Raw genomic sequence first — 17791 nt, 5'->3', positions numbered from 1 at the left:
AAAAAAAAAAAAAAAAAAAAAAAAAAAAAAAAAAAAAAAAAAAAGAGTCCAAAGGCCCATTTTAAAGAGGATAGAAAAGGTTGAATTTCTGGAGGATGTTTCTCACCATCATGATTCTTAAATCCGCAATGACTTGAGCCAGAACCAATGGCTGATCTAAGATGGGGACTTAAACCCTAGGTTCACAGAAGCTTCATTTTAGGGATGCTGGAAGCTATATTAATAGTGATTTGGGGTTTCTTTTCTAAATACTGCTCTTTAGTAACAAGCGTTTAAGTAGGCTATCTCCATTTTGACCTTGGAGAAGGCTAATTCACACAGCAGTAGTTGCTTATTGACATCGTCTACTGCATGGGAGTACTTGGAGAGAGAAAGCAACCAGGCAGAAGGACTAATTGCTACCCTTGGTCTCTGATAAATCTAAGTTGCTTGCTGTTGAAAGCAACATGTTAGCACCTCCAACATACTTTTTGTTGTTGTTAGTTTCACCGTCAGTTACAATGATGAAGCACCATGGAAGTGGCTTATGGCTATTCACACAATTACTGAGGTATGCTTACATTTGGAATTACTAAGATATTACACCAAAGCATCCACAGAAATAAACTTACAACAAAATCAAAATTCTACAGTAAGAATCTGAAAGACTGCCCTCTCACTCGTATATTTAAGAAAAGTAATATATTACAAAGATATCTATTTAAAGAAAATGATTTTGATTTAATTTTTTAAAATCACAATTAAAAGCCTTGCAGAAGTGGCCTTGCTCTTAGACTATAGAGGCTTTTAAACACATATTTGAATAATGATAACTTTATAAAGAAACCATTGAAATCATATAGGTGGCAAAATGAATTTAAAAATGCATGCACTTGCTTCTGTGCATACTAGAGTATTATAATTTCTTTCTCTCTCTTTCTTCCTCTGTTTCAGAAAACTGTGTGCAGGCCCAAGGAGAACAACTACATGAAATAAACCTATGTTTTCAGTACCAATAATTAGCAGTTCCTGTTTTAAAATTTAAATATTTATGCTCTTAAAATGTCTGCAGGAGAGGGTAGTGATCCTGTGTAAAAAAAAATTAGCGTATTTAGAAAGTGTTTAAGGAAGAGAATACCATGGAAATTAATTTACAGTTCTCTAAGAGTTATGTTTTTCCCCATTTTCCCAAATAATTCTTCCTGGAGAGGTAAATATAGAATAATCAATGGAACTGAGATGATCAATGGAATTGAGTCTGGGAAGGGAAATGCAGATTTCTTTTTTTCACCAAACCACAAGAACATACAATAAATAGGCTTGTGTGTTTCTTCCTAAAGGTTAAGAGATTTTTTTTTGGTCAAAATTAATGAACTACTACTTTTTGGAGAGCTAGTAGACTTTCTAAAACATAACTCTGGCACTAGTATTGCTGTTGGTCGAGTGAACTGGTGAAAATATAATGAGCTCAAGAGGGAATTTCACGAAAAATAATATATAATAGGAGATGAGGGAAGTTGGGAATGTCAGAAGATGTTCCTGACATTCTAAGGTTATTTCTGATCTTCAGAAATGTTCATCTGGGGAAGGTGCCATTATTGTAGGGAAAATGCTCCTAGTGAACTGACTAGAGTAACAACAGATCAGAGCTCTCTGACTCAGAGTGGCATTTCTTAAGTTCTGGAAGAAAATACTTACAGTCCAGCTAAATAGTACCAGTGGAGATAATGCTCCAAATTCTTCTAGATTTCTACTTAATAGGAAGTATGTTGAATATCTAGTTAGTGTTATACCTGCAGACATGACCCCAGCCATTGGAACCCTTGACTCTTAGAAATGTCAACAGGTATTAACCATGTCACTTCACTTAATCTGCTCTTTAGCTGGTTTCAGGGATGGTTAAGACTTCTCAGAACCATATTGGGTAAAAAACATTCTGGATATGACTTAATATAATACTTAATTCAGCTTCAGTGCAGTTAATGTATTTACAGGACCATTTTTACTCTATTTACATGAAGCAGCCCTAACAGCTAGCTCCACAGCTTATGGGCACAACTCAGCCAAAGTATAGTTTTGACACAGCTGATCCTTCTGTTTGCCAAGAGCTGCCCCTGAAGTTTGCATCATATTTACAGTGGCAAACCTGTTTCACCATGTCAGCTGCTGGCTAAGCAGATAGCAAAGGAAGACTAGGACCAAAGCAAAAAATGGTCCCAAATGGGCTTCCTGTCTCTCTGCAAGAGAGAGAACATTTCTGACACCCTGAAAGGCACCAGGTCACTTGTTCCATTTTTGGTCTTTTGCACTTTCAAAGCGATTTTAGTCTATTTTGTGGGCACAGCCTTTGTAAAAATTATGTTCAGAGCTGTACCTGAGTCACACAGGCAAATTACAGTCACTGAAGAAAAACTGCTTTGGCCTCAATAAGCAGGTATCTTTCCCAAAAAGTCAAAACTACTATAGCTTAGAAAAGGAAAGAATGTGTGCTATTGAGTTGTCTGTTAAAATCACTGTGTGTGTGTGTGTGTATTTAGGCTAAGAAAAGGCAGCTACTTCTTGGCACCAGGTCCTATATGAGGTACACATATTCTGTAAAGTCACTTTGGCAGTATCATAAAAAGTTAATTCTATTATGCGCCAATATGGAGAAAATAATAGACTATTTATAGCAGAGTTTCCGGGATGCCCTTGTAAGTGTGACAATTATCTGCCGCAGAGGAGTGCCCCAGAATACCTTGAAATTAGATAGTTTGGTTAACAAACATGAATAGTTAGGGCCGTACCGAGCTCCAAGGGCCAGTACTCCATGCAGCGTCGTGTGGACAAGCATGTGTGTTACACTGCTCACGATCGGGAGGTTTATCAAGAATTTCACAGCTCAGATCTGGAAACCGTTCACCGTTGGACCGCTGACAGACCACCAGTCTTGTTCTTATGCCTCCACCACATAGCTTAGTGCACTGGAAGAAGGAAAAGGAAGGCTGCAGTTATTTTGTCTGAAAGGCCAATGACAAAGTTTCTTTCTCTCTAATTTCATAGCCAAACTCAATTATGGCATTGGGCAAGGTAAGCCTCTGACAGATGGAACCAAGGTGAATTACAACAGAGATACATTAAACAGACCAAGGCTCTCCTCCCCTAATGGCAGGTATTAGTTATTAAGTGCTTTCTCTTCACTTGCACTGAGGGCTTTTTCATATATTATCCAATCAAGAGGAGTATAATTATTTGTCCCATCTTATATATGAAGCAAGTAAGGTGAAGGGAGGTTAATTAACTCGATCAAGGCCAATCTGTTAGCAAGTAACAAAGATTCTTTTTTTTTTTTTTTTTTTTTGAGACGTACTCTTGCTGTTACCCAGGCTCCAGCCTGGAGTGCAGTGGCATGATCTCGGCTCACTGCAACCTCCGTCTCCCAGGTTCAAGCGATTCTCCTGTCTCAGCCTCCCAAGTAGCTGGGACTACAGGCATCTGCCATCGCACTCGGCTAAGTTTTTGTATTTTTAGTAGAGACAAGGTTTCACCGTGTCAGCCAGGATGGTCTCGGTCTCCTGACCTCGTGATTCCTCCCACCCCGGCCTCCCAACAAAGATTCTTTGAGAAATACCAAACCAAACCAAAACAAAAATAAACAAACAAAAACTACCCAATACCAAACAAAGGAGATAGTGACTTAACCGGTTCTATTTTCTGGTAACTTCCAAGAAGCTGTCACCAATCCTTGACTCTTCTCTGACTCCAGTCTCCATAGCCCTTTATGACGCTAACCTATTTTACCGTATCTCTGAATCTGAGGACAACTATGACTTTCCCCCTGGATGAATAAACAGTGTGGTGGGAACACTGGATAAGGTTCTGACTCCTGGCTAGATCTAAACTTCTGAGGCAGGAACACGTTGTGTTTCTTGGACAGTGTTGCCACGCTCAAATCCAGCAACACTGACATTTGGTTTCCCTGCTGTGTCAAGGCCAGATCTCCCACAGAATTTGGAATGATCTGGTCTGTGCTGACAGCAAAGCATCCCAGCAAGTTCGTGTACTCTCCTGGCTTGAATCCAATTACAGAAGCTTAATCACAGGCCCCAAAGGACATAACTTTTCGAGGAGGTTTTGGGAAATCCACAATACATGAGTCACAAAGCCTCATTCCCTTTTCTTTCTCTTCAACAAAGCTCTCCAGAATGACATAACTGTCAATGAAAGTCAACAATAATCCCGTTATGACTGCCTATGACTACTAGGTTATGTGGCTGAAACCATGAACTGTGGACACGTGATTTCATTTAGCCAAGCGCGTGGACTAACATGCCCATCGATCTCATTTGTCTTTTTCCCCCTCGTGGCACTGGCACCTCCCAGGTGTTATTTCTCATGTTTTATTTGATAAATGTTATAGTCAAGACAGAACAACTCAACAAACTTTAAATATGTGCTCTCCCTGTGGATTCAAGAATAGAGAGATATATTCTTAGTTAATTAAACACAAAGCAATAAGCATCTAGGCCCTATGTATAATATGGGCTCAAACCCCCACTTAATCACAGTATTATTAATAATTATTCTTAACATTATTTTTATAGTATCAGTTGATTAAAGGCTATGTGCTAGGCATTTGATAGATACTACCTCATATAATGGTCATAAATACTAAGAGGTTGGTGTTATTATTATCCTTATTCACAGATGAGGATATAAATATTTGGCAAAGATACTACATTATTTGCTGAGGTCACAAAACTTTTAAGAGCCAGAGCTGGGAACAGGACATGGTTTCCTCAGCTTCCCCTTATCAGTCATCACAGGCAACTCTGAAAAGGTAGTAGCTAAAGAATTCCAAGAATACACAGCTAACTACTCACTTCCGCAATAAAAACATATCATCTTTCATGAGAATTATAACACCTATTCAATCTGGCTTCATTAGGAACTTGGAAGGTTGGGAGACATTATGCCATGGGAACAGGGCATAACACAAACACCCCAAAACTATGAAGAAGAAAGAGGGCAAGACTTCCATGGACCGGTTTAACACATATTTTCAATCACTTTAAAAGCATCTACTTTTTATTCATCAGAGGTGAACAAACAACTTAAACCAGTATTTATCTGTATTCTCTTCTAATTTTGCTCACCTATGTACCCAAACTCTTAGTGGTAATAGGAACACTTAAAAATAGTCCAGAATTTAAGAAGACAGGTTTCCTAGTTAATCGCCACTCCAGAAGCTTCTATTAGAGCTAGTTCTTCTTCCTTAAAATAAAATCTGAATGATAAATACAGTTTGGTTAACACAATTCCTCTGTGTTTATAGATAGATAGTTCACTCTCACCTCTCCCCAGTTGCCATAAGCCCACTGAGGACAAGGGCCGGATTCACAAGCTCTTTGCTCATCAGGTTTTATTCTCTCCACACAGTCGTTTGCGGTGTATCCATTTTCGTCCTGACATACAACAACACGCCGCTGGGATCCGCCAGCACAGGTACTGGAACACTAAACACATCAGTTGACAAGTTAATTCTTACCTCAATCTCCATCTTAGGGACACAAAAGCAGCTGGTTGAAAGGTTAAGACAAACGTGCTGAAAAGCATTTTCAAGTCATCCACGAAGGACAAAAAGCAATCAGGAAAACCTGACAACTTCCCCATTGTGGGGTTGTTTCATGTACATATCCTATAGACACACCTGGAGGGCAGAAATGTGTCTTCTCTTCTGGCATGCCTTAGGCCCTCCACAGGGGTTCCATAAATGCCTAATGTGACTTCCAAAGCAGGCCACTTACTGTCTTTTTCCCCTCTGCATCTCTAAGAGGCACAGAGGTGTCGATGGACACCACAGTTTATTTGAAAATTCTTTTCAAAACTTCAAGTGCCTATTTAGAACCAATATTTGATTTCCCTTTCAACACAGAGGTCAAATTACATGCTTAATGAATTGCCAGTTGTTGAAATTAAGCTTCTGTATGAACTCATTCAATTACTCCAGGAAAACATCATGGAATGTCATTTAGACATCACTTCCTAGCAGATAAAATGTTCCTTTCTCTCTGTTTACAACAGCCTGAACTTCGGTGGCTAATGGTAGCAAGACTTGTTTTATAAAATATTTTATATTTTACTTCCTCAATGAACTTAATTGAATTTCATCACGACAAACCTCTCTTTGGCCGCACTTTCAGCCTAACACCCTCTCTTTCATGGTTTGTTATGGTGTTGTGTGTATTTCATTTCATTTCCCACATGAGCTTCTCATAGCTCACTTATTTATTTACACCTGAAGTGTTTTCTTCTTTCCATAATTTCCTTATCTTTTTAAACCCAAAATGTTTGCTAGTGTCCTTTACTCTGACCCTTGTAAAATCAGTTTGCCTATAAAATAACCATCTGGTCCTCAAAGCAATGTATTTCTCACAATTTATCAAGACTCAAACTGCATTTGCAAGCATGTTGTTACTTCCAGGTTCTGAAGGCTGATTTTTGTTTTCCAGCAAATTGTAGCTCATATCAGTGTTATTTCAAAATAGGCTCGATCAAACATTGCTTCTTGCTGGTCAACTTCTTCCGTATCAGGATGTGAATACATTTTGTTGCTTATTGAACTGGACCACTGTTAATTTCCCTGCCCATGATGGTCAAATTATAAGTGTTTTTAAATCAGTACCTGCACTTTCATTTTATATTGGGTTTAATTTTTAAATTTAGAGCCAGATAATAGATTTATTAGTTCCTCTTGAGAAAATATTTAGGTATTTTTCAAGTTATAAAAATGTTACCTTTATTCTTTGAGGATTCTGGTATACTTACTCTAAATCTGAAAATATTCATTTCCTACTTTTTTTTTTTTTTTTTTTTTTTTGAGGTGGGGTTTTGCTCTGTCATCCAGGTTGGAACACAGTGGTATGATCACAGCTTACTATGGCCTCCACCTCTCAGCTCAAGCAATCTTCCCACCTCAGTCTCCTGCATAGCTGGAGACCGTCAGTGTACACTACCACACCTGGTTAAAATTTTTAAATTTTTCGTAGAAACAAGGTCTCACTATGTTGCCCCAACTGGTCTCGAACTCCTGGCCTCAAGCAATCCTCCTGTCTTAGCCTCCCAAAACGCTGGGATTACAGGAGTGAGCCACCATGCTTGGCCTTACTTCCTACCTTCCTACTTTTAAACAGCTTAGTACATAATAAAAAACAGAGAACTATTATTTTAATTAGCTTTGTTTGGGGACCAGAATTTAAAATGTTAGGAAGGGCCTTTCACGGTATAAATAGATTTGTCATCTATATCTTGGTCCTTGGGTTTTCTCCTTGATAATATAATCTTGTATCATTCCTTTATTATGTCACCTGTCAGCTTTATTGCCCGAGTAAAATATCAGGCTCCTTGAGGAAAGGCTCAGTGTTATAACTTGTGTCCCTATTATATCCCATAGTGCTGGTCACAGGATATACTACCTGGTCCAGTTAAAGATTCTGGAAGGAACAGCTCTAGAAACTCCATGGTATTCTCTCTCCAATACAGCTGATGGGTATAAGGATGAACACCTGATCCACAGCCAACCAATCCACTGGCCACCCAGGGAGCAACTAGATGCTTCCTACTGAGAATCCAACTAAAGTGCTGGTGACAGCTCTCAACTTGGGTCAAGCAGTTGCACTGCACATTCTTGAGCTGCCTGAACACTGAGCCTGCTTGGGTCTTTATACTCCCACAGACAGATGAAGTATTGTATATAACCTTTCTCCAGGTCTAATTTTGCCATTATTTGATTAACAGGGATTCTTAGTTCCATTCCTCCATGTTGCAGACTTTCAGTCTGGACTTCTGTTAACAAAGTCCCCTGTCCTCTTTAAATGACAACATTTTCTTAGGTAAACATTTTTTTGAACAAACTTTGTATCTATTAGTGAAACGCACTTGAAATTTGTCATCCACAATGGACAAAATAAAGGAGAATGGCCTTTAGAGAAGCAAAGGGTGATAGACATTTGTTTTTTTCTACCTGCTCAAATCAACATCCTTTTCCTTACATCTGGCAGCCCAATTTCCTTTAAGAAAACATTCCTCCCCACAGCAGATGCCATCTTGGTCTATCAATTAAGACACTCTGCCCTATCGTGGTCAGAGGTGGACAACTGGACTTTCCTGGGAATTTGAATCCTCAGCAGAATAACTCAAGAGTGGCATAGGCTTAAAAGCGATTCATTCAGACAGAAACTCTCTAAAGAAATTATCCCTTAGTTACTCCTCTATCTAGATCAAGGGTTGGCAAGCCACAGCCCAAAGACCAAATGTGTGCTGCCACCTGTTTTTAGAAACAAGGTTTTATTGGAACAGGGCTGTGCCCACTTATTTACATATTGTCTATGCCTGCTTTTGTGCTGCAACACACAGCTGATTAGCTGTGACAGAGACTGTATGGTTCACACAGCTGAAAAGATTTACTATCTGGCCCTCTGCAGACAAAACTTGCCAGCCCCTGAGATACAGCCCTGAAGATGCTCTGGTCCCTGTCCCTACTGGGGCTAAATGAACAGCATTGTTTGTTTTTCTTTCACTTGAAAGAGTCAGTTTCCTTTCTTTTGTTTGCAAAACTCCTAATTGGTAACACACCTTGCTCAAGTGTATACAGGAATCTATCATAAAATGAAGTTCTTACTCCAGAAACCACTAAAAAACTTGATTCCCATTCTCCAGTGTTTATAACACTTTGCTGCCTTTTCTGCCATGGAAGGCAGAAAGACCATGTACAGTTTGTGTACCATGCAATGCAGTGCAAAGATGACGTACATCCTTCATCTTCCTGGGAGTGGGTCAGACACGTCAAGCTAGGGCTGAAAAATCACATTGTCCAGCTTCAGCCTCACTTAACTTAGGAGAAAAAAATATCCAAACAACAAACAGGCACAATGAGGAAAAGAATGGTATTACCCATTGCCACAAAAAGCTTACCTAATCCTCCCTAATTGGGAGCTCTGCCCAAGGGCAGAATCATTCAATCTTAAAGGAATGCATCATCCCCAAATGTAGTCCTAAATAAGTATAGCACTAAAAAGCTTTCTTTAAATCCTAGCACTATCATTAGACTACACATGTGTGAGTTTTGAATTATGTCAACAAGGAAAAACCATGAGACACTCAGTGATTACTTCCCTGGATCACCTTTTACTTTGTCTGAACTGAAATCTCTTCTAATCTAGGGCAAAGGAAGCCCAACAGTGGAAAGCAAGAGAGGGGGATGGGATAGTGAGGGTCTTGGGCAACTTGGCAGCTGTTCTGCACACAACCAGCAGACAGTGGGTGCGCAAATGCTCAGTGGCTAATTAGTATTCATCAGAAAGTACATCTAATTTACTGAAACATAACCATGGTGGGAAACAGACAGCTTCCTTCTAATTCTTTTTAGCCCAGAAACAATTAAACAGAATTAGCAGTACTAGAAGGAAACTAATAGTAAACAATTAAAAAGAAGACCCCTGAATAATTAGTAAACACCTAACTATGTCCCTATCCAGGATCCCTTAAACCCCCACCCCGCTCCTGCAGTTCCATTTAACATGTCTGGTATTGCACAGCATATATTTTTTTATTTAGTAAAAAGTTTAAAACATTCCAAAGCATACTTTTCTTTTGATACCAGATATCTGTCAAGGCCTTCCTAATTTGAAGGACAATGATAATGATAGTAATAAAGATAACTTGTCAACATATATTAAGTTCTCACTCTGGCAGGCAGGGCACAAAGCACTTTATTTGCATCATCTCATTTAATTCTTACAGCAACCCAAGAAAGCAGGAATTATTGTTATCCTCATTTTACAGATAAGAAAACTGAGGCTCAAAGAGGAGAAGGGACCTGCAGAAGGTCCCCAAATTTAAAAGTGTAAGTCTTTGGATCAAACCAAGGCATCTTCCCTCAGCGATTGTGCTGGTAACCTTTAGGTTGGGGCACTTTTCTCCTAAGCACAAATCTTGCCTAGACTAGTACTTCCCCTTAATCCAAGACAATGACCTACTACTACAAATTACACAACAACCATGCCACTTTGAGACGGCATCCTTCTGGAAAATAGTAGAAAGGAAAGTGACTTTCATTAAGAATTCCCTTTCAGAAAAGTTTCTCTGTCTTCTTAACTCCCCTACAGGTATGAGCTGCCTGTGGCCTCCAGGATGAATCATGATGGTATTCTTGGTACCTTCCAGGAGGTCATGTGATCATATCACCTAGTCATGATATCCCCTTTCTCCACCCAATCGAGGCAGCTTATAGGTGCATGCAGGCAGTATCGGTATCATCAAGGGCTGTAATTAACCCATTACAAGTTACTCAAAGCAAATGAAAATGCACAATGTCAATCCCTTGTAAAGAAAAAAAATGCTCTAAAGGTGTTTCTAGTCTCTTTTCCCCCAAACCAACCTCAAGTGAAAGAGAAGCAAGCAAACTAAAGAAAGACTTCAGGGAATACTCACTGCTCCCCAGGGGCCAGTTCTCCACTGGTTTCCACCGAGTACGTGGGTGCGGCTAGGGCTGGCGCTCCGGGGACGATAGTCCTCATTTTGGAAGGGGTGCTGAGCTAAGCCACTGTCTGGGGTCCTTTGAGGGCATGGTGACATGGAACAGTCCTGGTCGGTTTCTGGGATATAATCCTGGTCGCACTCACTCCGATCGATCACATGGTCACTATAGTTGACACACACCACTTGCCGGGTTGCCCTACCTTGCCCACAGGTTACAGAGCACTAGGTTGAATGTTCAGAAAGAGAAAGGGTTAGTCATTTGGTGGAGGGGTTGACAATTCCTGAATGTGTATTTCTGTAAATGACCCACCACTTTCTCAAATTTCTCAGGCCAAAAACCTTGGAATCACCCTTGTCTCCTCTCTTGTTTTCCCACCCCATATACATTTCAGTGAGAAATCTGTGAGCTCAGTATTCAAAATCACAAAATATAACCCTTTAAATCAAATCCTATCCTTCCTTCCAGTGATTTTCCAATTCATCTGAATAATATCCAAAATCCTTACACTGATCTACTAGACCCTTTATGATGTGGCCACTGACTACCTCTTTGACCCATCTACCATTCGCCACTCACCGCACTCCAGCTATGCTGGCCTTACTGATGCTTCTCGAACAAGCCAAGAACACTTCCATCTGAGGGACTTCATACCTACTGCACCTTTTGCCATACCACTTATATACCCATGTGGGTCATTCCCTCACTTCACTCAGGTCCTGCTCAATGTCAGGCCTTTTTTGACCACCCTCTCTAAAAACACATCCCATCATTCTCTATTCCATTTCTCGTCTTGACTTCTTTCTAGGACTTATCAGTACCTGTTGCTACATTACATACTTCCTTATTTGTTCATTGACTGGATCATCCATTGGAATAATCTCCATGAAGGTAGAGGCTTTATTATTCATTCTTCACTGCTCTTTATCTAGCAAGCTTTCACCAATATCTGGTGAGTAGGCAGATGGATCTTAGAGAAGATGAACTGACAGATGGATGGACAAATGGATGGATGGACACATGGATTAGTGTTTGGAAGCTCAAGATGTGAGAGTGAGATTATCTACTATTTATTGAGTAGTACTTTCTGTTAAGCATTTAACATACATAATCTCAAATAATCCTCACAACAGCCCTGTAAAGTAGTATTCTTTTCTGTCTTCTTTAAGAGCAGAGCAAACTGAGACTCATGGACTTAAACCAGATTGCTCAAGGCCATGCAACAAGTAAATGCCAAGGTCTGGGTTTTTGCACAGCTCTATTTTATTGCACCTCTCAAATTTCTCTCTCCATATTGATATTTATTGAGATATTAATCTCCATTCTCCCTATGACCTCTCCTCACCTATCCTAATCTATTTCCTGAACCCTGGGCTTTCTGCAGGGCAGAAAACAGAAGCTGCCTAAAGATAAAAGTTCTACTTTTATAAAAACCCATAGATGGTGCTTGGTGTACAGCAGGCAGGTTCACAGCACTGGATGAGGATTCCTATTTCCCATTCTTGGCAGGGGAAACCAAGAGCCTCTTGACTTTTAGGGACCACAGGATGCAGGAGGAATCCAGACTCAGAGTAAGAGCCTCTCCCCTCACTCTCCTGACATTTTTGGTCCTCTACAAACCTACTGCATACTAATATGACTCAGTGAAGACTGGGATTTCTGATCAACCCAACAGGACAGGCACTCAAGCAGACTGTAAACTGATTTATTCATTTTTTGAAAATGTGCATTCCTTAAACACTTTGCTAAGAATCCTTGCACACTTGGCCAACAACACATAAGTGGAGCAGAACAATTTAAATCATAAAACAAATCCAGCTCTGACATATTACCCATTGACATTTCCAAGTGGCGGCCCCCTCCACTGACTCCTCATACCCCTCAGTGTTCCCCCCATTTCCCCAATTCCAAATAATCCACTGGCTTACAGAGCTCCAGTCCAAGGCCTTCCATTGCCCACAGGGTGTCACAGAACATTCTTCCTTTGCCACTGGTCTAGGCAGGGTAGCACAGGCACTCTCGTCAGCCACAGAGCCATTCTCATCTCGGCAGCTGACATATCTCATCCGGGTACCTTTCCCACAAGTGGCTGAGCACTGGGTGTTGGAGTAAAATCATGCAGTTATGTTACTTGGAATGGCTGTTTACTGGACAGTAGTCCACTTTCTATAGTCATGCCAGAGAACATTAGCCCCCATCCTGCCCTCCCCACTTCTCCCAGTCTATTTCTTACTGGGGTCCAAGACCCAAATCGCCACTGGGTTCTTGGTGCACTGTATGTGCTTCTCCTCGTTTCCGGGGCAGCTGGGGGAGGATGACAAGATGGTAATTCACAGTCCTAGATGTGATGGGGGAAAAAAAAACAAAGTCACTTTCAAGTCAATGCACTTTCAAGTTAATGGTCACGGTGGATAAAAATGTAAAGGCTAAGAATTCTAAAGCTTCAGATTTCTGTGTGAATCTGGGCAAGTCACATGATATCTCTCAGTCCCAATGTCTTCAATTGCAAAATGAGATATAATCTTAGTCCGTTTGTGGGTGCCTTAATAAAGGGCAGGGGTCAGCGTGATGATTTTTAAAGCCACATTTATTCATCCATTTGTGTAAAAAGAGGAAAAATATTGTAAAAGGACATGTAAGTCATGACATAGAAGGCTATCATTTTTTTTTTTTTGAGACGGAGTCTCGCTCTGTCTCCCAGGCTGGAGTGCAGTGGCCGGATCTCAGCTCACTGCAAGCTCCGCCTCCTGGGTTCACGCCATTCTCCTGCCTCAGCCTCCCGAGTAGCTGGGACTACAGGCGCCCGCCACCTCGCCCGGCTAGTTTTTTGTAACTTTTAGTAGAGACGGGGTTTCACCGGGTTAGCCAGGATGGTCTGGATCTCCCGACCTCGTGATCCGCCCGTCTCGGTCTCCCAAAGTGCTGGGATTACAGGCTTAAGCCACCGCACCCGGCCTGGCTATCATTTTAAAATCATTAGTTGTTAACGTTTTACAATTCTGAAGTCCAAATGATGTTCTCACATTTCAATTAATTTCTTAATCAGAATTTACTAATCATGAACTTGCTTTCCCAGTTTGCCTAAAGATAACATTAGAATCCCAGAATGTCAAATGTAGATATAAAAGGTGTATTCAATTGGCCAATGCCTGGAATTTATATAACACCCCTCAATCATTCAGACGAAGTCCTTGTTATGAACTAAGGTCATCTGTGTACAGGTAATATTCCAAGATATGCAAACAGGAACAAAAGTACACACCTGCTCAGATTCACTCTCAGCCTCAGTGGTTAGCAACTACCCTATGATTTAATACATATTCCTCAAATGCCTAAGTGTGCTGTGCACAGTGAAAAAGTACTGAGGCACAGTGCAAAAGTGCTGGGGCTTGGTGTCAAATATAACTGAGACATCTTTGCCTTAGAAAATCTATGTGTGGAATGTGAAATTTTGTTATTTGGCTCCAGACTTTGCCTATTCCTCCGTTTTTGGTCCAAAGAAAGGCACAGGGAACTTTTTGCAAAGTGAAGAAATTATCCACATACTGCAATGGTAGGAGCCATCCCATAGTCAAATGGATATAATAGAATAACTTAAAGGGAAATATATTTTGAATCTGAAAGCAAGCTGCTGATGCTTGCTGATGCTCAGTTCTTGATTGCTTGAGATGCCATAGCTAACATTTTCCAGGCATTCATCATACTGTGGTTTGGAACATTTCAATACAATAACATATTTTTTATTATAAGTCACATGTGTTGGGTGGTTAATTGATCGATGATGACAACATGAACAGCACTGCCATATTAATTTATTTTTTTAACACTCTTTTTCCATCAACAACCCACTCTGAAAGGCAGCAGATTGAGGGTGCTCAGGATGGAGACAGTACATCAGCCACATGGGGCTTCACTCAGAATGTGAGTTCTGGGAATAGTCTGGGTTCAAATGCCATCTTCAGCAATTAGCAAAGCTGCTATGCAAACCCAAGTGTTCTCTTTATACATTCTCTTTACATACATGATGCCAAAATCAAGGTCTGTATAGAATAGTATGCTAGTGAGTGGTTATCCACCAGCTTCTTGAGAAAAAAAGATGTGTATGTGTGTGTGTTTATAGATATTGTGTGTACACAAACACACACATATTACATGGATGTACATACACATGCATATGTATATATATGCTTATTTATTATAAATTTTACTGATATAAAGGATGTATAGCAATTTTGAAATCATAATAAAATATACAATTATTTATTTTAAATTCCATACAATCAACTGATTCTCACAGAATACATTTGTTGATTTTTGCTGAACTTTTGAACCTGTTGCCCACCTATATTTGTAACTGCCAAATGAGTATAGTTCAGGCATGAATGTTAGTTGATATATTCTTTATGTTTAAGGGTAGGATGAAAGTGTAATGATGAAGATGTATGGCCAGAACTTGACTCACTGACCAATGATGTGGAAGATGTCTTTGCTGAATCAGATACTTTTCAGATATTAGAAGAATATCTCCACATCCTTTTGTTCTATTCACAATGTAACTGCTACAGACACAAGACTCTTTTACATTTAATCTGCATCATTAACATTTTCTCCATTACTTTCTTAAGTCTAACCAATCAACCAAATAATAAATTAAGCCCTGAATTGCAGCACTTGCTGATTCTTGTGGTGTAAATACTCTCATCATGGCCAATTTCAAGCTATGAACTTGATGTCAATGAACACAGAGCTGGGGAGAGATATGTGGTAGCCCACCCTTACATAGTACATCCACCATACAGACACATACATATGCCATGTAAGTTCTGAGTGTTTATAAACTTTGTTTTTAATACCACATATTTAATTATAGGTTTATATTTTCAGTTTTTAGTAATGGTTATACTTAAAAATCAGTTTGCAAAACTCCTGCAAAATTTATCGATTGGCTCTTGTGAGCTGGTACAAGTTAGCTCCAGCAAATCACTGCCTGAACATATGACACTAGTTACTGAATACTACACTGAAATCATTTTAGAAATACGAGTTTAAGAAAATGAGCCCAAAACCCAACATTCATCATCCAATAAGAATTAAAAGCAAACCTACATATACTTCAAATAACTAGAGAAGAACAAAACTGACACATCAAGATATTTGATTATAAATGTAACATATAGGTAAATCTGGACAAGTTAATCTACTGGTTGCTCTATCGACATATGTATCTATGAAAGGGTTTCAATTTTGTCTGAACAGCTGGGCAGTTTGGTATCTTGGTCCCCAAAGTCAATAACTGAGTTGGACAAAGGAAATTTACCTGGGTATCAGTTGGTCTAGTTGCTGCATTACAGTCATTGTCATCTACCACTGACATGTAAGTCCCAATGATGCATTTCACTGCTCTTAGCTGGTATCCCTGTCCACAAGTGACACTGCACTGGAAGAAGGAGGACAAAAGGTATATACAATTCAGTAAATCTTCTCTTTCCCTTACTTTCCCCATAATATTCTGCAAGAGAGAAATATTTCCATCATGGTAGGCCAGAGGGCGGGCACTCAAATAAATTAGGTCGAAGTAGGCAATCCTGCTCTGTACAAATTATACTGATTCATTATTATGATGACCCTTGGAATTATTTCTGCCTCCCATTGAAATTATATTTATAGGGGTTCAACTCATTAACTGTGAACTCCTAGAAGAAGTTCATAGTATCTCCATCATTCTTACATCTTTCACACTACATAGCAGAGTGCTGTGGCTAAAATAGGTACTTAATAGAGCTCTGTGACTTTATTTGACTCCTAGGAAATTATCCTGAAGAAATAACTGGAGTTTGCATCAATATTTTTATACAGAATGGCCTTTGCAATATTATTTATAAGAGACAAAAAAAACTGGACACCACCAAAGTATGCAACAACCAAAAGTTGAATATCACAGCATACAAGTAATTAGGAAAACAATATAGCCACTAAAAGGCCAATTGTTAGATTATAAAAAGCAGTCTAAAAACAATAAGTAGAGGGAGTGATAACACAGAAATGGCAGACTAGGGAGCTCCAAGAATTGGTCCCTCCACTGAAGCAACTGTTAAGCTGGCAAAAACTGGAACCAACTATTTGGAACTCTGGAATTTAAACAAAACCTTGCAGAAACTAGGTGAATGCTTAAGAAAAAAAAGAAGCCACTCAATTTTGGTGAGAAAGTGTCATGGCATTTCTGATTACCCACCTACCACACTACATATTCCTCTCAAATGTACAGGGATCTTTTTTTTAAGAGGGACCATATGTTAGACTACAAAACAAGTCTCAACATGCTTTAAAAGAATGAGATCGCACAACCACAGTGGAGTGAGGCAAGAAATCAGTAACAGAAGAAAAACTAGAAATTTCACAAATATGTGAAAACTGAACTACATACTCTTAACCAATAGGTCAAAACAGAAATCATAAGGGATATTGGAAAATACTTTGAGATAAATTAAAATGAAAGCAGAATATAAGAAAATGTATGAGATGTAATGAAAGCAATGTTCACAGGAAATCTATAGCTGCAAATACCTACAGCTAATAAAGAAAAAAAATAAATGAAGAAAGATCTCAAATCCACAACCTAACTTTACTTCCTAAGGAACTAGAAAAATAAGAGCAAACTAAAACAAACAAACAAACAAACAAACAAAAACAAGAAAAGGAAAGAAATAATAAAGATTAGAATGGAGATAAATAAAATAGAGAGTAGAAGAACAACAGAAAAAAATCAACAGAACCAGAAATTGATTTTTTGAAAAGATCAACAAAATTGATAAACCTTTAGCTAGAATGACTAAGAAAAAATGAGAAAAGACTCAAATTACTAAATATTAGAAATGAAGGAGGGAACATGTCTACTGACCTTACAGCAATAAAAAAGGTTATAATAGAGTACTATGAACAATTGCATGCAAATATATTAGAGAATCTAGCTAAAACATGCAAACTTACACAAATTGCCTAGAAACAGACAAATCACAAAAACTGACTCAAGAAGAAATAAAAAATATTAACAGATGTATAAGAAGTAAAATGACTGAATCATTAATCAAAGCCTTCCTCAAAAAGAATAGTTTTCAACAGTTCACTCATGAATTTTACCAACCATTTAAATAAACATTAATACCAATCCCTTTTAAATGCTTCCAGAAAAAAAAAAAATCAAAAAGTAGGAGAACACTTTCTAACTTATTCCATGAGACCAGTATTACCCTAACACCAAAGCCAAAGACAACACACACACACACACACACACACACA

General features: G+C 39.1%; 1 protein-coding gene across 2 annotated transcripts in view; it reads right to left on the bottom strand.

Moving 5' to 3' along the window:
• ADAMTS9 (ADAM metallopeptidase with thrombospondin type 1 motif 9) overlaps positions 1-17791 on the bottom strand; it is a 178339-nt gene that overhangs the window by 76992 nt on the left and 83556 nt on the right. For both annotated transcript variants that reach the window (XM_025376938.1, XM_025376939.1), the window contains 6 exons: positions 15813-15932; positions 12729-12833; positions 12424-12591; positions 10450-10719; positions 5313-5474; positions 2766-2942 (listed from right to left, as the gene is read on the bottom strand). In XM_025376938.1, coding sequence (XP_025232723.1) covers positions 2766-2942; positions 5313-5474; positions 10450-10719; positions 12424-12591; positions 12729-12833; positions 15813-15932 — 1002 coding nt within the window. The remainder of the gene's footprint in view (positions 1-2765; positions 2943-5312; positions 5475-10449; positions 10720-12423; positions 12592-12728; positions 12834-15812; positions 15933-17791) is intronic.

Source organism: Theropithecus gelada, chromosome 2 (genome assembly GCF_003255815.1).
Source record: "Theropithecus gelada isolate Dixy chromosome 2, Tgel_1.0, whole genome shotgun sequence".
NCBI classification, from domain to species: Eukaryota; Metazoa; Chordata; class Mammalia; order Primates; family Cercopithecidae; genus Theropithecus; species Theropithecus gelada.
Note: the sequence above shows the minus strand (reverse complement) of the source record. Positions and strands in the feature narration are given on the sequence as shown.